The sequence below is a fragment of the Salmo salar genome, chromosome ssa14, assembly GCF_905237065.1.
Source record: "Salmo salar chromosome ssa14, Ssal_v3.1, whole genome shotgun sequence".
Taxonomy (NCBI): domain Eukaryota; kingdom Metazoa; phylum Chordata; class Actinopteri; order Salmoniformes; family Salmonidae; genus Salmo; species Salmo salar.
This window is the reverse complement of record NC_059455.1, coordinates 85,049,259-85,073,588: the sequence shown is the minus strand read 5'-3', so window position 1 is coordinate 85,073,588 and position 24,330 is coordinate 85,049,259. Positions and strand designations below refer to the sequence as shown.

The window sequence follows — 24,330 nt, the reverse complement described above, 5'->3', positions numbered from 1 at the left end:
TTTCTTCAAACCTTTTTATTAATTAATGCAATTTACAGTCAAGCCAAAGTGAACTACATCAAGTAATACGTATTCACATTATTTCCTAACAGGGTTTACAGCATAGCTTGTGTTTGTAATCATAATGGTTAACAAAGTAAAATGGAAATCAAAGCTCACTTACACTTTACGACAACAAGAACGAGGAGCTTAGCAGTGGATCCGAACAAATAAACCAGCAACAAAAAGACATCTCCATGATTGGAATGACAGCAAATTCAGTTTTGGCATGTGGTAAAAGAAAACAAAGAGAGAGACTGAAAATCTAAATGACAGGCAAGAAGGTTTGAGTTCACAGGACTGTGCAGGGCTGACTTTGCGAAGAGAAACTTTGGTCACTTTGCTCCTCCGTGGCTTACATCAACATTTAAAGAAACAAAAAAGATCCCCAATGACGGGTTAAAAAACGGCACCCTGAAAATTGTGTTTACTGTGAAAATAAGTAAAGACAGGACATTTTGGGCTTTCAAAAAAAAAGTAAATCGATAAGAATTTGAGGATGAATGTCTATGTAATAATAACAGAACAAATACATTCATCGAGTGACTGCATCTTTAGGACACTTACATTCATAGGAGGTAGATATATGACAATGGGGCATGGCATGGTTTCAAGGTGTCTATGGGAATCAAGCTTTTTCGCAAGTTGTGGATTCTAGTGCATAATTTCGTACTTAAGGCCAAATATACTAGAAGAATGTACCCCATTTGAAGTTCTAAGGCTATCTTAAGACAAAGGTGTGGGAGAGTAGGATAGGGAGGAAAAACAGTTGCAGATACAGCCCTTTTATGGCAATACCTGAGTCAACAGTCATATTGAACAGCATTGCGTTCCCATAGTTTTGTTGATGGAAAAATGACATGAATTCTTCATTGACTGAACCCATTGTTTTAGGTTCTATGGACACTCACAGCATCCTAACAAAAGCAAAACGTGGTAACTATGTGTGGATGCAACTATTCAGATGATCAAATGTTTTGTTAACAATTGCATTCAAGACACACAAATCACAACATTTTCTTTTGGCGTCAGGTTCAGAAAATACCCTTTCACTTCTGACAGTGAACATGCAGAACATCCTACAAGACCTATTGAGTCAGAAAGCAGGTTTTGCATGGCATATGCACAGCCTTGTGTGACAATCAAACCTCCCAGAGGGGGGATATTGACATTTTATTGGACAATAGAAAAAGATTAAATGAGAAGTCAATGCAGCATTTATCAGGCTTATGAGGTACTTCATGAATATATATCTTTCCTTTATTTGTATTTTTTTTTTTTAAAGATCTTCCAAGTCATATTATTCCTTATAATTCCTATTGATGGCATAAAATACCTTTATTTATTTTCTGTCTGCCCAGCCTTAAGCTGCCTTGAAAGTGCAAAACACAAATACTGATCGTTCTATGCAGCATGTTCACTCAAGGTTGCATGATAATTCATGTAGAAAGTATTTTGTGGCTCTGAATCAAAATGTGTAAGCAACCCATATGAGGTGGAAAAGAGCTCTAAAAAAGGCACACAAAACGATAACAAAAACAGGATGGTTTTTGCTCAGATGACCATAATGACAGAAGAATTTGAATTACATTTCCATACAGCCTTTATTTGTACCTTTCCGTTGAGCTCAGATTTTCTTGAGTGACTGAAATATCCCAGCAGGCTACATCAGTGTGTGTGTATATATATATATAATGTCACAATGTACAATACATTGATCAAAGTATAGTTCAAATTTTGATTCCCTTTGTAAAATGTAGCAAGCAAAAATACATTATCTTCATCAAAAACATTACCAAATGTTGATAATTTGTAGCTTAATAGTTTATTTTTCTGGGTTATTGCGATAGTGGATAAAATCACTTAGAGATGCAGATCATGTCAGACATCTTTAACTGTGGACCATTTATGTTTGGTAGTGTAGGTTTGTTAAGTATATTCCATTTATCAGACATCCACTTGCAATCTCTTAAACGCTGAATGAAAGATGCCACACTCTAGACCACAAGCCAAGGTTCATGTAGCTCACTAGGTGAGACGTGCCATACACCTTGACTAGGCCCCCTAATAAACCTAGTCAAGCAAATCACAACCCTCGTTTGGACTTCAGTAGTTATTGCTCTGCATACAACATCCCATTGACAAGCCTCTTTCTCGCCATCTGCAGCCCACTATTTCAATTTAATACTACCAAAAACCTATTGCAGGAATGTCGATTAATCGTCGATCTAAAAAGCCATTCCATTGGCACGCCAATATATCATTCAGTCATGACTACAGCTTATATTGCCACATGAACGAATCCGAACTCATTTTGTTAGTGTTCATTGGTTGTTTGTGTTATCACTACATTTAAAAAAAGGGAGGACTCACATGCATGTAAGAACATTGAGACTTACTCCAATTACAAAATTTGGTCCCTTGAACTTCACATACTAAAACAAAGTTCATCCGTAAATGTTTCGTTTTTTAATGTAAAATAATAACGTCTATATAATACACAGTATTGACTTGTGTTGTTTGGTCAGTATAAATTCTCTTTGTTTTCGTCATAAATTAGGGATATACAACGCTAGCACCCGAGACCGTTCTGAGGTAGTTTACTAAAGCCCTGTTTCCACTGGCACTTCAAATTAGGGCCACATTCGAGCTCAAATGGAATTCTCAAATTCAAGCGGGGGTCGAGGAAAACCTGGGCCAGCGCAGTTTCACAACTGGTGCCAGCTCGACTAGAACGCTGACACCACGTTTAGCTAGCTTGTATGGGCTTGTTGCTGTTAGCTAGCACATGGACAAGCAGTACTGCAGTAGTCAGACATTACACAAATTACCACCATTGCTGTATCCTTTATTTTTGCACTACAAAATACTTTTGAGAACAGTCAGCCCTCGAATGCTGGCTACCTAACTTTAGCTTGCAACTCAAGAGTTGAAACAAGCTAGCAGGGATTTTTGCTGGCCAGGTCGTATCGAAAGCTAGCTGCATCATATCAATCCTGTCATCTGGTTTGCTTGGTTAGCTAGCTAGCTAATAGCCAATGCCATGGCAAGCAAGGTAGGGATTACGCTAGCTAGCCTGTTATGCTAGCGATGACGTTAACTGTTTAGATAGTTAGTCATGTATTTAGCTTGCTAAAGTTAGCTGAGTCTGGCTGGCACTGGCAACGGTATAGGGTAATGTTAGTTACAGCATGGTGAGGGTGAATTGAACTCTTCAACATCGTGATAGCTAGCTAGCAATATTAGCAAAGCCAGCTATACATTGGCTACCTAGCAACATTACATAATTTATCATTTCTGGAGGCACAGGAAACTCAATTCGAGCTAGCCCACCAATGTCAGCCCACCCCAGGCTGACTTCAAAGTGCCAATGGAAACAGGGCTTTAGCTGGTATATAAAAAGCCAAGTCACTCTGAAGCCCTCTAAGCTTTTAGAAGGATACAAAAATACCCATGTCAGTCTTGCATGTTATATGCACGAAATTCCGCTATATGGCATTCGTTTGGTGAAGCTCTATGAAGGTTCTCCATTCTCTTTTTATATAGGATCTCTCAAGACAGCATCGCTGTGGGTTATAGGGGGTCAAGGGTAGTATGACAATCGTGGGCTGGGGCTTGGAAACAGCTCAACCAAAGAATACTCAATAAAAACAACAGTGCCACCTACTCAATGGGGAGAGAGGACTGAGACTTTTCTAGCTGGGCATGCTGAAGCCGTCGCACAGAGGTTGTGGAAAGAAAATACATCTATCTAATCCTAAAAACAAAACTATATTTCCAGCAAAAATGAAAAGCCAACTCGTCAACTTTTGCATCTATGACTTCAAGAGAACATTCTGTAGACCACTAACAGCTGCTCATGAAGCATCATGTCAGAGGTCATCTGTGTCATAAGAACTTTGACAAATTCCAAGAAAAAATAAATAAATGTTGGTTGAGGCAGCATTAGTCTCTAGTGCTGCCTCAAATTCACTCTGGACCTTGATTCCCTCTAATCAGGGACTGATTTAGACTTGGGACACCAGGTGTGTGCAATTAATTATCAGGTAGAACAGAAAACCAACAGGCTCCAGACCTTGTAGGAGAGTTGAATACCCCTAATCTAGTGTGTACTGTAGTGGAATTACAAAACTAAGACAAGCAGAAGCCAAAATCACTAATATTACAGCACCTCACGAGAAACAAAGAAGAAAAAAAACACGACGACTGCACCTGTGTGATACTTTATGTAGCCAAAACGTTAGCGTTTTATAGAACTCTAAATGTTCCCATGATATATCCGAAAGTGAACTAAGTTCAAAGATATTATTAAATGAGAAAGAAAACTTTTGCATTCTGATGACCAGCGATAAGATGTACAGTATGATATTGAATCTGAGTAATAAATGATGACTGAAGTGGAATGAATGATTTGACAATATGTGGCGTTAGCCTATGCTAAGGATAAGTAACTTAGGAAAACAAAGACTGACTTGACTACATCCCACTTTCAGGAGCCAATCGGTTTAAGGTTTGTGGATTGAAGTTAATGAGCATGCATAACAATTATTTTATACAACCATATTACAGGTGGATACATTTCTTAATGACACACACTGGCTTTAAGTACATAAATTGTAACCTTTCAGTTAAGAAAATAAGTTCTACTCTACTAAACCGGGATGGTATTTCAACTGTAGACCTTCAAGAGAAGACAGGAAAAGGCAAAGGGGATAGGCCTTTCTGTATATACAAGTCTGATTTTATATTTTGTAAAGGTTTCGTTTGCCCATAGTATACAATAGCGCAAACAGATACATGCATCTGTTGTCATTTACATCGTCTGCATCACCTCTGATGCAGGAGCCATTACTGTATTTGGATAAGACAGAAAAGTAATGGATCCATAGTACTACACTCAGCCCAAAACAAAGCTATACAATCTCAAGCAAAAACGAATATGGGGTAAAGCTAAGCAATGAAGAAACTAAACCATCTCAAATACCTTTGAAAATGTCATCGACACACACACACACAACTCAAATAAGCATGATAAAATGAGAAGAGATCCAACGTTTATCTTTATGTATTAGGCTGAGACAAAATACCAAAATATCAATTATTATTCACAACCTTTAGTTATCAATATCTGTGTTCCTCAAATACTCATACTGACAGTACAAATCAGGTGGCAAATGCTCAACATTGATTTTTATCAAAAATATTGATCTCAACATTGTATTATAATCAAAGACAGTCCAATAGGACTCGTTGTCCCAGCCTTATAAATGAGAGCGCCTCTTTCTGCAAGGGCCTGGGACTAGAATGTATGGTCAGAATGTACTGGTCAGTTCCAATGATCTATTGACGTGATATGTCTTAATTCTAGAAAACGCATCAACATACTTGTTAGTCAGTGACCACGTTTACATGCACACCAATATTCCGTTATTATTCGGGATACTCAAGTATTCAGTTTGAGTTGACAAACATATCCCGTTTACAATAACCCGAAATGTCTTACATTGATAGAATTAATGCATTAGTAATCTAGTTAACACCGGTAAAGTTGTCCATTTAGTTCAGGGACCTGGGAGAAAAAACGCAATCACTTCAAAAAGGTGGAAAGATTTGTACATTTTGCACAGGACCAATGTCATAAGATTGACCGGTTTTAAGGAAATGAAAAGCTGAGAAAACATTTAAACACGTTTCTGATAAGACTTGTTAGTCTTGGGTACATATGTGGTGCAAATACTGTCTGCTTGCAGTACAGTGTCAAAGATAACACATTACACGTGCAGTCACATTTTTGTCAAGAGATGCTGAAAGAAATCAAATTTCTTCACTCCTGTTCCCGAGACAAAATTAACATTTGTTCTATAATTTTACTGCAATAAATGCATCATTCTGCTGGAGTTACTATATTACTCTACATGCGAGAGGTTATAGGCCTACAGTCAGTGTCCATATTCCACTTACTATTCCATTTAACCTCTATGAACTTAAAATAAGGAATATTCCGATACTCGTGAGCGGGATATCAAAAGGTGCATGTAAACAGCTTATCCCGAATAAGACCTTAAGCAGGATATGAATACTGTGTGCATGTAAATGTGGTCTTTTCCCCAGAAAAGCGCTAGGCGGAGGTCAATATGCATCTTGGGATTTCAGGTAATAATTAAGAACCGGAGATGGTAGGTGCACAATTTAAAATGTTATTTTGCATCATTATTTACTTGGGCTTGCCATTGTTATGTTCACTCCATCTCAATCTAGCCACTAGTGTACTTCTTGGTACAACACCACACATAAACATACCCATGAACTATTGAGTTCCCTATGGCAATCATATCTCACTTGTGTACATTCCTGATTTGGCTCAAAAAGACTGTAAATAGCTATATAACTACAGGGAACGGCCAAAATAAAGAAAACACCAACGTAGCGTCTTAATAGGGCGTTGGGCCAGCACAGCTTCAATGCACCTTGGCATAGATTCTACAAGTGTCTGGACCTCTATCGGAAGGATGTGACGCCATTCTTCAAATGAGAAATTCCACCATTTGGTGTTGGAAAACGCTGTCTCAGGGACCGTCTCAGAATCTCCCATAAGTGTTCAATTGGGTTGAGATCTGGTGACAGACAGCCATGGCATATGGTTTACATCATTTTCATCAAACCATTCATGCCCTGTGGATCGAGGCAATGTCATCATATGGAGGCATAGCCTTGGTAGGCAAAATAATGGCCTTCCCAGAATCTTTATATATGACCCTAAGCATGATGGGATGTTAATTGCTGATTTTACTCAGGAACCACACCCATGTGGAAGCAGCTGCTTTCACTATACCTTGTATCCCTCATTTACTCAAGTGGAGAGTTCTCTTCTGCATAGAAGTTTTTTTTTTTCAGGCTGCCTATGTCCAAACAGTAAAAAGAAAAAGTTCAGTGTAAACAAACTGACTAAAACCAGATAAAGTATGCAGAAAACAGACCTAGGGGTTGGGATAAATGCAGAAGATAAATTTCAGTTGTACAACTGACTAGGTATCTCATACACACTTTTTTTTTATATATATATATATAATTTCTTTGTTGGTTCTCAATCACCAAAATAAAAAGCTACAGTCAAGGAGAATCTAAGATCCCCAAAATGATGCTTTCAGGAGTATTTGTCATGGCATGAGGCCCCCATTGATTTTGTTATGTTTGAGTCACTCGGATAGCATAAGCCATGGCAAAATGTGTAGAAATGCAGAAAATGTGCCTAAAACAGCAACATTTTGTCACTGCGGCCAACAGGAGGGCCTCTAACATTTCCGGTTGCCACGCAACCACCCAAGCCTCATTTTGACCCAGAAAAAAACCCTGAAATGTTACCATTATTTTGGCAGTTACATGTATGTTGACAAAAAAAGATTAACGTTTGCAGATAACTCCTACATACTGATATCACACTAGTTCTGCCGCATTCGTTGATGCATGTGATTTCTCTATGGAAGTCGTATTTCTGGCGACCATAAACGCAAGTAATACATATCTAACAACCAACTTGCAGAACACTTTCCACACACAAACTTTGGCATCAGACTATAGCTACACATTTACACAACCAGTACAATATACAAATCAGAATGTTCACAACTATCAGACGTCCACCCAGTATCCTAATACATGGGAAGATGTCAGTTTCATCTTTGTTACTTTGCATATGCTGTTGTCTCACTCACAACCTTCAAGCTTTTTCATGGCCATAGAAACAAAAGCGCAAAACAAATAAATGCATGAATAGCATCCTCTTCTGGGAGGAGTTTCAATCACAACCCAGTGGCAGTTATTTATCTGACAAATACGTTAAAAGGCATTATTTTCAGTGAATCACCCACTGTATGCTGGTTGGCTGGGAGAATCCCTCTCAACAAATAGGCCTAGGTGTAACCATCTGAATGTCTGACTTCGAAGTGCACATGTGTTTATCTGGGACCAGTTGTCAATGCAATGAGTTAATGGTCTCACCAGACAAACTAGCCTAATATTAAACAAATGTAAGCATCATGATGAATCAAACCAGCTGATCTGATCTCTCATTCCGTCTGAGACAACACTAGTGACTCAACTAGACAACAGCTCCAAAAGTATTTTTTATTGTAGTGCAAAAAAGAACATTATTAAATGTTTTGGATATTTTCAGGAAAAGCAATGCTGTACAGGTCCGATATAATCTAAGGTGCTGTGTATAAATAGGTAACTTAAAACACATATAAGCAGTAAAAACAAGACCACATCTCCCAAGAAACAAGTTTAGGATGAACAAAGGGTGGGGCAGACTTCAGGTTGGGAAAACTGATGAAAAATGGTAGTATGAAACATTGAGCATTATCCACATTGAAAGGGAAATATTCACATTTCAATGGACAAGCACACATCTTGTATCATAGTTTCCATAGCAAAAAACATCAACTCAAGTTTTAGCAATAACATCAAGTCCACTTGACTACAACATGTTTCTGCCCTCTGTACGATTGACTGTAGCAAACAATAACCTGAATAAATGTGAGGCAGAGCTTAGACGATGAGTTCCAAAACAAAAATGTCAATATTTCATTGAATAGCTACATTCAATGAACCCAATTAAAGCAACATGGGAGATGCCTTTCCATGTACCCCATGTGTATCTATGGGAGTACAGCAGTACGTGTTGCATATTCAGTATCAAGCTAATAGTTTAAGACAGATGACATAGGCTACAATAGTAATCGTCAAATTGTGGGTGAGCAGCTATAATTGTTATTAGCCTTGGCTTTACCAACATGTTTCACAGCAGTCAGTTTGGTAACATACCATCCATCTCCAAGGATATGCAATGAAGTTATTGTGATATATTTTTGTATGTTTTGCATTGGTTGGTTTAAAACATTTTACCACAAATAAAAAGGTGCTAAATGAATGCTGTTCCATGGGCGCGTAGGAAAAAAAAGGACAAGTCAAAAGCTTGGTTGGACCAACATAATTTCAGCTCAACACTAAAGATCATGTAGCTCTCTAACCACTTAGGGAAAAAAAGCTTTAGGATCGTGCACAAGAACTGATTACAGAACACAGGTTCACCGACTGTCACATGACAAACGTTCAAAATCATTCCATTTCGTGACAATGTAAGATTCAAATGATGCCTACCAGATATAATATCCTGTGTAATTATGAAGAAATGACCAGCAGTGTGACGTTACCATAACACTTGAACAGGTAACAAGAGGTAGAACACACAGCCATTTCAACACAACTGCACCAGACTCATAATGTACGTTCGACTTTCCTGCTTGGATCGACCAATCAATGGAATTCATACCAAGTTCACTTCTATGAAAAGTGCATCCAAATTTACAAGTCACAAGACCAGCACCAAATAATAATATTGACATAACAGTAAATATCAAGTACTTGATTTCTAAGAATGCCCAGTCAGTCAGATTTCGGGTTTACTTTACAGGGAATTAGAAATGAAAGTAAAGTATATCGTTAAGGGAGAAAGAAAAAAAAGTTGTTAAAAAATGCTTAATCTATTACCATACGTACGGCAAGTGAAGTCCATCGTGGATTTAAGGTGACATTACAGTGAAGGAGAAAAAACGTCTAGCACCTGTAATTAAGCTGTCCTTTTGTGCGTCAATGTACAAAATGTGTAATCTTGTTTGGCTAAGAAGAGAGATTGTAAAACAAAGTATATACCGAATTTGTGCTAGCAAACATACAATACAAATGAAATACAATCCCCCATACCATTACAAAGGTATAGGGAAGAAGCACTACAAACGCTATTAAATGCACCAAGCAAAAAATAAATAAATTTGAAAAAAAAGTTACTACTACTCTACAAATTCCCTAAATTCATATTTGAGAAACATCACTGCTAAAAATCTCTTGGTTAAAAACAATGCATAGTTAGAAAAGAGAGGGATAAAAGCCAGCCCATCTAGGCTACATAAAGAATTCCCTGCTAAAATCGAATTATTCAGGAGAACAGAAAAGGGAATAAAAATAAATATACTAAAGATTAGTATAATTTCAGTTTTGGAAGGCATTACATTTTTTTTGCATGAAAGTTCTACGTATACAAATAAAGCCAATTTGACTTAATTTAATTCAACTACATATGGGCCATTAAAAAAATGCTTCTATTATAATTTTAACAACCTCTTCTAAAAGCTTATTCAAAATATACCTTATGTCCCTCAAGGCTATGCTACAAAGAACCACAATTAAAAAACAAAAACTTTGCTTGACTACGAATAATTGCCCCCCTTTTTTGCTGAGCAGTAACGAAGAGAACATATCCGTCTCCGGAATCCTTTTCCGCCCAATAGAACCCCACCCCATTCTTCAGTCCCTAAGCTGTGTGACACTTGGAGCATAGGCTCACTCTACTGTACCGATTCATACACCAACGCCTGTACTACAAGAAGCCAGCAACACGACTTACCCCCCAGCAGGGAGGAAACCATGATTGAAACCATTTTAAAAAGATCAAAACTACAGATAGGGTTAACATATCCAATTGCCTAAATCGAATGTGTGAGTCATCTACACACATTCGTTTTTTTTTTAATACATTTTTTTATAAAGACAACATGAAAATAAGGGGATACAAAAATGTAATTTGAAGAGACTTGACCTCCCCCCTAATGTAGATGTCTTAACATGTAACAAGGCTCAGAGAACATAAAAAGGTGTCTGTTGGGAACCAGTCCCATTCTATTTGTAAGTTTCTCTTGCAACACTGACCATAGATTGACAAAACGACTCAGTCCAAGTAAAAAAGGCAAGAGAGCAACAATTGCCGACAGTTTAGATTTCATATTATTAATCTGTATAGGTCTTGATTAAAAATAAGTGTGAACAGGTTCAACGTCAAATGAAAATCTAATGCTTGCTGTCATCAGATGCAGCATAAAAACGTGTGTTGGTTACCAGTGTTGACGGACAAATACTCTGCGGCTGGTACTGTACACAGGCCTGTTCAATTCATAGCTGTACATACAAATGAAAAGACAACATGTTAAGTACTTGTGTCCTGGTCAAAGTATCCATCTGGTCAGTGCACTTTGCTTTGATTGGCTGATAAATAATAAAGTTGTGAAGAGAAAGAATGATTATAAACCTTCCATCAGGCCCTTATCTTCGATATGCCCACCTCCCTTTCACCCTATAAAAAAAAACTATGGAGAAAACGGTTTAGTGTGACCTTGTGTCTAGATTCTAAACAATCAAAGTGTGAGGATACTGCCCTCTAGTTTTTGATAGAAGTATTTCCTAATAAAAGTTTTTCCTTTGCTCAAACTCTGTAAACTACTAATTTACAAATACAAACAAAATGTACAACATGTCAAATAAATGAGTTCACCCCACCACAACTGATTTCTGAGGAATAATTGGACATATTACTGCCAAGTAATGACCAGGGTTAGGCCAGGGAGAGGGGAAGAAAGTGGTTTTGCATGTGTGGGTTTGAAAACACTTGTGGACATTTTGGAAAAGAAACCATTCCAATTTGTTTGGGATGACACTTATCATTCCCCCTTACTGGTGAGGAGAGACGATAGACAGCACGAACCCACTGATGCCCACACCTGACACAGTAAGGCGGTTAGGTGGGAGGAGTGAAGGCTTCTTCCCTGTGGGGTCTGTCTCACCCCTGCCGACCCCGGTGCCCAGGCTTGGCGCTTCAGGCGAAGTACATTGTGCGCAGTGTGTCCTGGTGAATCTGAACTGCCTTGGCCAAGGCCTGCTGGTCACGCCCGTTGCTCTGTCCCGACGTGTGACTGCCCTCCGCACTGGAATGATCACAGGGGAAAGAGTTAGTGAATTCTTCAGTCTGAATTCTTTAAAAAATAAATACAAAAATAAATAAAAGACCTTCATCACCTTCTGGTAATCACTCATCTACCACAACTTGAATGGTGCAGTGATATGATGGAAATAACAGTTACTTTAATAGGTATCAGAACAGGGCCATGGTCTACAGCAGACATGGTGATGTCTCTTACCTGTCGTGCTCCTTGTCCACCAGGTGGTAGCGGGCACGGAATGCCACCAGGTGGGCGTAGTAGGCCGGTGCTGGGATGGAAACGGAGCGGGTGCAGCGCACGTAGGTGTGGCACAGCTGGTAGGTGAGCACCTGCAGCTCGTCTGAGGTGAAATGGTTGTCGTCCCACAGAACGTGGTAGTGGGATGGCCGGCTGGTCCCCTGAGGGGAATTACAAATTATAGAAATGTTTATTGAAAATGGATTAGTCATTTACTTTTTGTCTCTACTATAACCAACATCTAGAAATTTGAAAAGTCCCAACTATAAAAACGTTTAGAGCAGAGAAACTACAATTAGATTCTCTCAAAAGCACATAATATTAGTAAAGCTGGTGGTGGGTCCATTCTCCACGACCTAGCTCTATAGTGTCCTGGGTTGTGTCAGACATCGTACCCTATTCCCCATATAGTGCACACAAAGTAGTACCCTATATAGGGAACAGGGTGCCATTTGGGATGCACCCCTGGACGCTGGCTGGTTCCTACCTGAATGCCAGCATGGCTACACAGATAGAAGTCAAACTCCGATGGGTGAGTGATTTTGGTGTCCACTGTGGTGCCGGCAGGGATGTTGCCACTCTTACCAACCTGAACAAAACACATTAGGAATCATATAATATCCCAATGGAGGCAATTAACATGCGCATTTATTTTCCAGTAATAGTGGTCAGTATGAATTGGAGAGATTACGAACCCTCTCGTTTCTGTCCATGCAGAACAGTCGAGTGTGGTGTCTCTTCTGCACCACCACGAAGGTGATACCGGGCTGGTAGTCTTTCTCCAGTTTGATGCAGGCCTCACGAATCGCCAGTAACTCATGTTGGAGCACCTGGATAAACCCCAAAACGACAGCATGTCCATTTATACCAGTTCAAAACAAGGAGTCAGAACGGTAACCAATAGAAACACAGCAGGGCAAACCAAAAAGGAACAATTACAAATTAACTCCCAAACAACCAAAATATCTGATTTGATCTCAGTAAAAGACAAAGACCGGGCAGTCAGAATTAAATTGGAACAGTAACCAATAAACAGAAACCAATAGAAAAACAAAGACCAACATTTTTTTTTTTTTTACTCATGCCCCACGGTTTGTACAGTACAATTACAGATCATGCAATTGAATTGAAATCCTATTTCCTCAAGTCTACCTCAAGTCTAACCTGGTTGAACTGGCCCTCAGATATGCCGTCGCGGTAGTAGATGATCCGGGTGGGCTTGAAGCGGGTGGACTTGTAGAACTGGATGAGCAGCTCTCTGACCATTGTGGCCAGGTCCTGGATGATGTCCTGGCGATGCTGCTGCACCCGCACCGTGGCACAGTAGCGGCTGGGGTGGGCATCCATGCTCCCCACCACCTAGAAAAGAAGAACAGGGATGTGAGCTGGACAATATTACACATCAGGGATTTTGGCTAGGGGAATAGGTCAATCTCAACTATATGTGAATGGAGGATAGCTAGATAAGCAGGAATTTCTGATTAATCATGAAGAATCACATCTCTGAGGAAGCACAGGGCACACTTAGAAGATTTTTTTGCTAGTCAGATGGAAGCCCATCAGTGAGCTTGGTGGAGTGGTAGGTAGACTATAGTTTTCCTTAGTCCTCTCCATTTTAGATGTTGGACATAGTCAAATAAACCACAGTAAACTATTGAAATTTACCCCTAGACTTTAGAGTATCAGTGCCATTGCTTCCACCATTTCAGATGGTGATGTTTGACATATAGGAAACCACAGTAGACTATTGAGATGCACCCCGCCTCCCTAGCAGAACATGGTTGTGGGTATAGTAAAATAAACTACTGTACACTATTGAGATGCACCCCTACATTCCCTGGTAGTTGACACAAGGCCCTATGGAGAGTCTGGTCTGTCTGACTTACTGCCGCGATGGAGGGTTTCTTCCCATCTCCAGCAGGAGGGTGCGTGACGTCAGCACCCAGGAAGATGACTGGCTGCTGGAACACCAGGGGCCTGGGAAGAACAGACACCCACAAGGTTAACCAGAACCATCCTTAGAGAAGTGTGAACAGAAGAATGGACAGAAACATGATAGTTGAAACAAATTAATCTCATTTACGGCATGTCATGGCTCTACAGTGCAACCATATCACTTGCATAGGCGCCAAAATAATTTGCAGTCCAACCTTTAATTTATATGTAGGAGCACCAGAGCGCCTAGAATACTTAAGGATTCTAACATTACCTCAAATATTTTTCACTGTGCTCATAAATTCCTTTGTGTGCGCCTATATTTTTCAACTTAGGCGCACACGTGCTCCTTGTAAAAAAGCTTTGAGCCCTGCATGTGGATGTATAGGTGTATGAGCATGTTGAAACAAGCCATCAGTCTCAGATGTCATGGACAAATGTTTACCGGTTTATACATTTTGAACAAATGTACAACACTCCATTTGATTGATGACAACAACCAGCAAGTACTCATGCCCATGTTAATGAGAGAGGTTCTACACTGACCTGCCCTGTGGGAGGAGGATGTTGTTGACCCCGCCCAGCTTGACGTTGATCTTCAGGCAGAGGTTAGAGAGGGTCTGGGGAGTGGTCTTCTGAACGTTCTTCACCTGGACACACTGGGTGGCCATGCCCAGCACCGTGTCACCAACACGCTTCACCTCAGCTACACCACACAGGGAGGGAGGGAGACAGGCCATGTCAGCACAACAGGAGAGATATACAGCTAGCGGTGTGTGAGTGTGTTAGAAAGTCTACATATGAGATTTGATACAGTTGGAAAGATAATCCAGGAAACATACTAAAAGCCCTTTAAGAGCACAGCGTTCTAGCTCAACCAAGAGGATTTACAGGTTGATCTATAAAAACAGGAGACAGCCATTCACTTAGGAACATAGTTTCCACTTTCCTCACCATAGACGGGCGTTTTCCCAGGCAGGATGACCACCACCAGTTGCAAGCCTTGATAGGTGTACTTGAGATGTTTGAACATGGGCTCCACGCTGTCCGCCCCCTGGGCGTACTTACAGAAACAGGGTTGGCCCTGGATGGGCATCCCCGCGTCACGAGAAATCTTACGAAGCTGGTCTGTAAACGCCCTGAGAGAAACAGGTTTATCAGGGGTTAGATGGGGAAACAATAGTCCTAAAATATGTTAATCAGATTCAGAAAATATGGAAATCATAAAGGGCAAACATGCAACGAATATGTAGAAGTAATGAATGTTTTTAATACCATCAAGGAATTGGTAGAACAAATGAATGGTTTTTAATAGTATCAAGATTTCTGCAACAATAACTTGATAATAGATCCCCATCCTTGCAGATGCAGTTCTTACTTGAGCAGGAGTTCAGTACACTGTCTCTGTGGGGCGAAGCAGGCGATGGCCCACACCTTGATCTCTATGCCAGTGTGGAACTGCTTGTTCCTCATGTCCCACACTCCCTGGATGGGAGTTGCTATTGCTTTATTCTGCTTGAGTAAAAGGGAGAAGAGGTAAGGGTCAGAAACAAATAGTTGTCTGTAACCACTTTTCCAGCCAACCATTTCATGCGGATGAATTACCTGACAAATGAAAAAAAAGTCACGACTAGATTAATGGAAACATAAAATACAGGTACAATTTTATAAATGCCGACAGACATTTTGTTAGTTCGACATGGTGGGATCTTTTTGTCTCTAAGAAATGGCGGTGGAAACACCTTTATGTGCAAATACTGATATAATAACCATCCTATCGAAGCGAACTTGGAGTCACACGATGATATGTTTTGTGGTCCTCCCACTACAACTCAGGAAAGCATGCAGTTTATTAATTATTAGGCCACAAATTAAACAAGTTATGATGAACTACACAGGGTGAAGTAAGTGCAAGGTGATGATGCTCCTTTCCAATAAATATTGAGGGTCTTATTCTGGTGACATGATGATCGATGCTTGGCTGCTGTTTGACAGATACAAATATCGCTCTTATCCATAATAATCTCATGTAGGTAGCCTACCCGCACTGTATCTGCCAGCTGTAGGCTAGAGCGCATGTGCCAAGACCAGAGTGGGCACATTCACTGTATAACACAACAGTTTGTGACAAAACCATCAGTAAAGTTGAAAATGCGATGGAAACCCATTTAACTTGCATTTTTCATTCGGTACATGGGAATTTAATAGCAAAAGTTATTTTTTTATGTGCACTACTTCATCATGCATAGCCTTTGATATGCAAAAAGTCAGTTTGATCAAAACATCTCTGGTGGGAAAATGCACATTGTTTATTAAGATTTTTTATTATTTGCATGAAAATCTGTTGCAAATTGGATGGAAACCGAGCTTGTGGTTAAAAAACAAAGTCTACACGGATTAAGCAATAAAAAAAAGAGGACAATTACACCCAACTGGGATATGTCTCACATTCAAAACACAAATTATATAACGTTAACACACCAAAAAGCTCAGTACCAAGTTTATTCTTGCATAATATACCTACAGAACTGTGGTTCATCAGTGCACTGTTCTTACACATCAGAGGCAATAAGTGGTTTTGAATGATCTAATCAAATCAGTCAGCTTAAATGGCAGAAACCTACCCGCCCTCCATAGAGGATAGATGGGGCCTGGAGGACTCGGCCGTTCACCTCGGTCATCTCATCCCTCACCATCACCCCAAACTCACGCACGTAAGGATCATTGTTAAAGTTGGCACTTCTCATCTGAAAAGGGTAAAGGTTCAGCGGTAATAATTCAGAGGGGTTATTATACACTAGGACTTCAGAAAGACTGAAAGAAAACATTTACATATGGTCAGGCCACCAATGGTTCAATAACAGCAGTTCAGGCATTGTACATTCAGTTACAACCAAATACATACTTTAAGTGCATAAAAGCAGCTTTCAAGACACTCAGTGCTAGAGTTAATTCCAGTAACAGTAACTTTACCAGTTTGCTGATCTCTTCCTGGCGGTCAGGTGCCGATCGGGCTGTGGCACGGATCATAGTGGACGTCTGATTGTCTGTCAGCTTCTTGATGCACCGCTGGCCAGCTACTATGTTGCATACCTGGACACATACAACTTTATTAATACCCTCAGGGACACATTAAGAAGGCATCATCGACCCGGAGATTAGTCTCCCACACCGTAGAGGTACAAGGCATTTTCGCTGTTTCAATGGCAAACTGGAGTTTCTATAATACCGCCCAGGACCTCATTCTTTGTATCAATTTGAACCCAGCAGTAAACCATCTGAGGTTGTGAGGGTAGACTGCAGACTGACCTCAAGGGGGAGGTAGGTGTGTTTCTGCTCCTGTCCAACCTGTAGACAGGGGAGGTGGGGGTAGCGCAGTATGAGTTTGTACTTGTCTTTGAAGTACTGTGCTACTGTGCATTCTATGGTCTGGCCATTCTCCTGCTGCAGAGGAAACCTGAGGTCAAACAGATGAGAGAAATAAAGGAGGAAAAAAAGGGATTTTCAAAAGGGATTCAAGATCCCAAGTGGCGATTTCTGTTTGTCTTGATTGGCATCTGCTCTTAAATCTGTATATGAAAGATATGTTAAGCAGTTTTTTTTGTTTTACATCCTTATGCAAACCATGCCTGGTTATATCACAAGATACTAAAGGAATTGAGGCAGTAGTTGTGAATCTTTTATGGTGTCCTTTCTTACGTCTGGTGGCTGGCTGGTCTTCTGGTAACATTACATACTCTGTACTTCCTTTTCATCTGACCACAGTGAGTGATCTCAACCTTCAGACCTGAGAATCACAACGGCAAAACAATGGTCGGATTCACACATACTGTGAACAATAACATTTTCCCATTTTATCACATTCAACTTCGAAACAACAGAGTTCAAATCAGATTTTACTTCAATACACAAATAGATATCAATATTTATTATTATAATACATAATTGTTGGGTATAAGTATTAAAGCATTTTCACTCAGACAGACAAAACAATCAACCCAACGCAACTATTGATTACCTGGTAATGAATGATTACCTTTGATTTCCTTGGTAAACTTTACTCTCTGGGAGTCGGTTAAGGGTTTCTGTTGTTCTTCAATGCTTTTGAAATCCAAAACCTCACACATGAACTCAATCACAGGCTGAGCCTTGTAGAACGCGGTGGCAGACACTGGAACAACAAAACACCAAGCACAGCGATGAGATTCACAGACCTATCCTCCAGCTTCAAAATACATATTGTAACTTACGATTATGTTGGTTGCACTCGATTAAGGATAGTTGGTTGGGTTTACCTTTTTAGGACCAATGGCATCACCTCAAAAGTACAAGCCCCACCCAATCAGCACTTTAGGAAGAATTAAATGTATTTACTGCCTGAAACATACCATGGAATGAGATTCTATCCTCCTTCCAGTCACACACCCCACACAGAGATGTACTCTAATCTGACACACTCCCTACTATTTATGGAATAGGGTGCCATTTGGGACGCAGACATTTCCTGTGTGAAACCTACCGTCAATGTTTAGCATCATCTTCCACAGGGAAGGCCTGACTGATTGGTGGAACCCAAACCAGACCTCCCTGCCCCCGCCCAGGGGGTTAGAGCATCCCTCTGAAGGGGTGAAGAAAGAACGTCCGACGGGGGTGTACCTGGTGGAAGAGGGTGGGGAGACAATGTGATTCACCTCAGTCAACAGAATCTGGCTTTACAAGGAGCCTGACAGAGGAATTTTAATAAACAGGGCCAAATACACTAGATGTAAATGGTGTGTACATAGGTATACAGAAAACAGTGATTTATGAACAAATTTGAGGGAAAGATTGAAGAAATGACTTGAGGGTCATTAAGTATGTGGACCAATGTATTATAGCAGACATGGTAAAGCTAAGCCTATTTGCACATTTGGTCTGAGAACTTTGTATGCAACTCTAAATACCACCATTAAATACCAATATTACTTAGCAAAAATATACTGGTCGTTTTCAAGGGGAAAAGACTGACCTCATAGAGGGCAAATGTCTCATGACCACGTCCAGGGCCTGGATGGTCTCGAAGGGGATGTTTGGCAGTCGTCCAGACAGGGCTTCTTGAAGAGCTTGCAAACTGACGCAGGACACCCACTTTATGGCCACTTTGAAGCTCCTGTCCTTCCCTTCGCCTGGGATGGTCACTTCCAGCTCCACCTGTGAGTGTGCGTGTACAGGTGTTTTAGTGTGTTTAAAATTGGCATGACTACCCAGTCGAAGCATCAAAAAGCTTAATCAAATACATTTCTCATATCACCAGGCAAGTCAAGACCTTACATGGAATATGTAGCCTATACACAAGGTAAAACCACTCTCCATCCAATATAATGGATGTCATTAATATACTATCACATTGCATGTATTCACATCGATAGTCCCATAACATCACAATTACATCACAAACACCTTAGGTCAAATGGGGAGACTTACTTTTTCCCTCCCTATGGGTAAGGGCATGGCTGTGTAGAGATTCTTCCTCCCGTCATACACTGGCTTTCGATCCCCAAAGATCTGCGTTTTAAAGTGCTGTACCATGTGCTCCACAATTTCACTAAGAACAAAAATGGAGCATATGAGACATTATCAACACAGTACACATTCCTTATCAAAGTCAAGACACCTATTTTATAGCATAAAAACTATGTAATATACCAGAAGTGATGTGCATCTGGAACAGTTATTCTCAAAGAGTGATCATTTGAAACAGGGCTCAATTTGGAGAGTTGAAAGACATTTCAGGGTTACAAACCAAAAATCGGTCTTTTCGATATTGACGTTTGATTTAGTTTATTCTGTTCTTTGGAGTTTTCTAAAGGGATTAACAATTCCACAATGAACATTGCATGGGGATGAATTGTGGCCACGACATCTGTTTGGTGATTAGACCTATGCTTAATGTATCTGATCTTTGTCTTTATCAAACTAATGTTTTTTTCATATTTTCAGTGTGGAACCTGTCTATATTTTGGGGGTTTATAGCCTAGGCTAACCAATTGTAAATGGCACAAGCAGTACGCAGACAAGGGTCGTCACTGGTTACCACAGCCACAAAGTCATAAACCGCAACTGTTTCTACAATTTCTCTTCTTATAAATCAGATGTTAAACCTAACCCTTAACCACACTGCAAACCTTATACTAAAACTAAAAATGTTCCTTTTGGTTTTCATGAGTTTTTACGATATGTGACACGTTTCAGGAAACTAGGTGAATATTGCGCATCACTACTTCACAGGAAAGGCATTTGAGCATTAACATTTTTTTTTATAGCAAAATACGTTTTAGAGCAGAAACGCCTTCTGGAAAACGTGAACTTTCATGTGCCTTATTAACAAACTTGTATGCCATCTGTAAATACGAATACAATTGTTAAATTACGAGCCTAGTTGGTTTAGCCACGTAGAAAACAGGAACCTTCCCGCTTTCCATGATTGGCTGAGATAATGGATTCGACATGCCGAGATGAGTTCGGATTGGTCTGCCATGTAGCACGCTTCGGTCTATAATGAGCTGCTTAATATGTGTAGGTAATCCTTTCTAACGCAGATTTTGAACGATAGCTCTCCACATTCTGGAGGACCGAGTTTTGAAATCAGTAGAATGCCTGTTGGAAGCAAGAGTATGATAGCTAAGGAGAAAATGTAGGCGTTTGATTACAAGGGAGTTGAAAAGAGAACACAGAAAGCTGTTGTATAAAACATCTCTGGATTACGTCTTCAAACGAAGGGCAACCATGGCATCCATGACAGAGGGAGAAGCGTTAATTTGTGTATACGGGTAAGAGTCTAGCTAGCTACAATTGAATATATTATACATTTCTAATTTTGTCCAAAAGTAGGTCTCATTGCAAGTTAAAGCATACAGTTAGATAGCTAGCGAGAGAGCCAGCCAACGTTGGCTAATGTTACGTGTATGTATATTATTCGTATCTCAAAGACATTTGCATTGCTAGCAATAGCCTAATGTTAGCTAGCTAACGTTGAACCTAGTTGGTTAGCGTTTAGCTACTTGTAGATTCATGCAGGGTGGTAACGTTCTGAGTTGGGATTATGGTTCATTATTTAGCTAGCTACACATCTTTATTTTAAAAAAAAATTTTAACTCTATTTTGCAAGTAACCATTTCACTGTACCGTTTACACCTTCTGTATCCTGTGTATGTGACAAATAAACTTGGGATTTGATAGTGTGTTTACCAGAGACTAAATGTGAAGAACATAATGACTAGCACCAAAGTCAAATCACGATATAACATTAAGCCAACGAGAAAGTGTCCAAGTTTTAAAATGATCTGATAGAATGCCCTGCTTTTAATTTCGTCACTCACAACCGTAAGCTATGAAAGCTTTGGTGGTTTAGTACACGACCGTACTCACTGTTTAGCACATGGCCTCACATGTGAATCCTTACAAAGTTGGGAGGGGCTAAGGCTTAAGGGTGTGAACGATGCTGAATGAGTGTAGACAAAGAGCTCTCCAGTAGGTGTACCAAGACATTCAAGAGCCATTTTCTCAAAAGTGGGGTTACAAGTTTATCAACTTTCAAAGCAGAATTACTTTTCAATTGTTCCTCAACTGTAGTGTGACATACCATTTTCTAGCTGAGTCTCTACTTTTATCCAATGTAAAAAAATATATACTATTTCAAATTTGGCTGCATAGGACAGAATCGAGCCGGTGGGTCACAAATAGCGATTGACTTTGTGGCTGTGGTAACTAGTGACAACCGCTAAAACCCCAAACAGAAAATTATGCAATTGTTCCATAATTTCAGCTCATTATTTAAACACATATTTCCCACCTTCAGTCAGCCAGTCCATTTTGAATTTGTGATGAAACTGTCATCATTTGGAAAGGAATGTAGCTTGTGTATCCCATCAGTTAGAGAAATAAATGCCTATTAAAAACGTCTCTAAGTCCACTCAGCACGCATGTGTGGAGGGAGCAGTCAGAACGCAATTGAGTGAGAGAGACATGGAAGGGTAAGGGAATTTAGGGAGCAGAATTGTGTGATACTTGGCTTGTTTTTTTGATATGTCGCCCAAATGGATATGCATAAATGGAACTCTAGAGTAAAAGCAAATTAACGTAGTCTTCAAGAAAATACACCAAATAGTTGTACAGCATTTTTTTTTTTTATCATATCTGGTTAAAGGTAAAGTTTTGACGTCCGTTCAAGTACTCGATACTCATGCCCATCCCTAGCTTACATGGGGTAAGTGGCGCAGCACACCTTCCAGAAAAACAGTCTCTTTCAAACTAGGGATTTCGTAGCTAATTGTGGTAAAACAAGTAATTCTGCTCATAGATTATGATTTTATGAACTACTCATTAACACCACCAGCCCAAAGCAGGAGGTTAAAAAAATACTTAGATATACTCTGGAACGTTGGCAACTTCTAACTAGATAGTTGAATACTCAGGTGAAAGCCTGTAAACCAAATAAAACGGTTCCATACCGGTTGACCCTTCTGGGGCATTTCTCTGGCTTGATGTCGATGTCGTAGTGGTAGACCTCCAGTTTGGGGATCTCCATCTCAAAGAAGTTGGCCTGCAGTTTGATTGTCCTGCCCATGGTGCCAAAGTCTGGCCGTGAGGGGGGTTTGAACACATACTCTGGCACTGGAGGAGACGGGGGATCTGGATCAGAGGGGTCAGGGGTAGGAAGCAAACAAAGGAACAAGTTAATAACTGTACAGATGGAATGGGTTTTGCCTAGTCCCAATGTGTTTGTGCAGTTTTTCCAACTCCTATGTTCATTATCACAAGTTAGCATGACACCCTGTTCTAGCCTGGTCCCAGGTCAGTTTGCGCTAACGCACAACAAGATTGTTCTAGAATATTATTTTTAGAATTTGAATAGTTGTATGTTCAAAGCATTTGACTGCATGAAACTATTTGGTTGGTGAGCCCTGACCAAGTTTGGACACCTTACTGAACACTGAGGACTGTGAAGAGACACACACGATAACTCACACCCACATACACATGGATTTCGTATTGGAGTAGTGGCCTGAGAGCACACACTTACTGTGTTGTGAAGTTATGAAATGTAATGTATATAACTGCCTTCATTTTGCTGGACCCCAGGAAGACTAGCTGCTGCCTTGGCAAAACTGGTTCAAAGTCAGTCTTTTCTTTAGCGGTCTGTTAATCCTAGGGATTATCTGCGTTTCCTCAGATAGCTAAGCTTCTATGACGAGAGGGTCAAATTTTCAACTTCTAATCAGCATGTCTAAGAATAACTGGCATCCCACGTGATAACCAGCTTTGTTGTAATAGGTAGAGAAGGGGATATCAGACCACTGAAATTCGGGACATATGATGTAAACAAGTCCCTTTGGAAAATAATGGTTATTCGGACACGACCGGACTTGCGTTCTAAATAGTAGGCATTTTAGGAATGTGATAAAAAAAAATTATAGTATGTGAATCTTCAAATCGAGTATGCTTTAAATGCCTCAATGTTCTACTCATTTTGGTTAGTCATCTATTAGAATTCACTGCACACTTTTGAAGAAGAGAATCGTTATTCCTGAGTCTGTTTGACAACAGCTGATAATCAGATAAGGGGACGCCCTGTACCCAAATGAATGAATGGCAGGAATCAATACAATTACATGACGCATTCTCAGGATGGGTGAGCTTAGTATCTTGATATGTTACCTACTGCATTAGTTCTTAATAGGACGCAGTAAAATTAGTACACAGTATGTCGTTTTAGTAAGTAGCAGGCAAGACAGATTTCGGACATGGCCGATGTGCTCCAGTGCAGTCAGCTGTTGTCCGGTGTTTCTTGCCAGTAAACACTACCTAATTGATTCCTACAGTTATACTTGCCCTATTTTACATCCAATTTTCTTTGCCTGCCAGAATCAAGACATTTAAAGATGTGTGAAGCTCTAAAGGCTAGCAAAGGACAGCTACTCTTCCTTGCTTTCACAAAATGAAAAAAATAAAAAATAAATACAAATGTTTTGCCATCGCCCCCTTGTAAATGGTAGTGGGACATCATGTTATCGAAAGCTGTCCGCTGCTCTAAAAGCGAGTAGATCAACGGAATGAAGCTTGTAGTAACCTTAAGGGTGTTTTCACACATACAGTATCAGTAAAAAGTTTGGACACACCTACTCATTCAAGGGTTTCTTTATTTTTACATTATTTTCCACATTGTAGAATAGTGAAGGCATCAACACTATGAAATAACACACATGGAATCGTGTAGTGACCCCAAAAAATGTATTGTTAAACAAATCAAAAT

At 39.9% G+C, this 24,330-nt stretch overlaps 1 protein-coding gene across 9 annotated transcripts in view; it reads right to left on the bottom strand.

Moving 5' to 3' along the window:
- The window catches only part of LOC106570475 (protein argonaute-2), a 30,477-nt gene continuing 6,147 nt past the window's right edge, over positions 1-24,330 (bottom strand). For 2 of the 9 annotated variants that reach the window (XM_014142855.2, XM_014142860.2), the window contains exons 3-20: positions 22,529-22,724; positions 19,503-19,623; positions 19,048-19,229; positions 18,559-18,695; positions 18,058-18,210; positions 17,739-17,826; positions 17,349-17,496; positions 17,013-17,132; positions 16,664-16,786; positions 15,418-15,554; positions 14,994-15,178; positions 14,586-14,745; positions 13,991-14,081; positions 13,257-13,463; positions 12,800-12,934; positions 12,592-12,693; positions 12,066-12,265; positions 1-11,852 (exon numbers count right to left, since the gene is read on the bottom strand). In XM_014142855.2, the coding sequence (XP_013998330.1) occupies positions 11,744-11,852; positions 12,066-12,265; positions 12,592-12,693; positions 12,800-12,934; positions 13,257-13,463; positions 13,991-14,081; positions 14,586-14,745; positions 14,994-15,178; positions 15,418-15,554; positions 16,664-16,786; positions 17,013-17,132; positions 17,349-17,496; positions 17,739-17,826; positions 18,058-18,210; positions 18,559-18,695; positions 19,048-19,229; positions 19,503-19,623; positions 22,529-22,724 (2,594 nt within the window). In that variant the 3' untranslated portion in view covers positions 1-11,743. The remainder of the gene's footprint in view (positions 11,853-12,065; positions 12,266-12,591; positions 12,694-12,799; positions 12,935-13,256; positions 13,464-13,990; positions 14,082-14,585; positions 14,746-14,993; positions 15,179-15,417; positions 15,555-16,663; positions 16,787-17,012; positions 17,133-17,348; positions 17,497-17,738; positions 17,827-18,057; positions 18,211-18,558; positions 18,696-19,047; positions 19,230-19,502; positions 19,624-22,528; positions 22,725-24,330) is intronic. The other 7 variants (XM_014142858.2, XM_014142862.2, XM_014142856.2 and 4 more) reach the window with 6 other exon arrangements.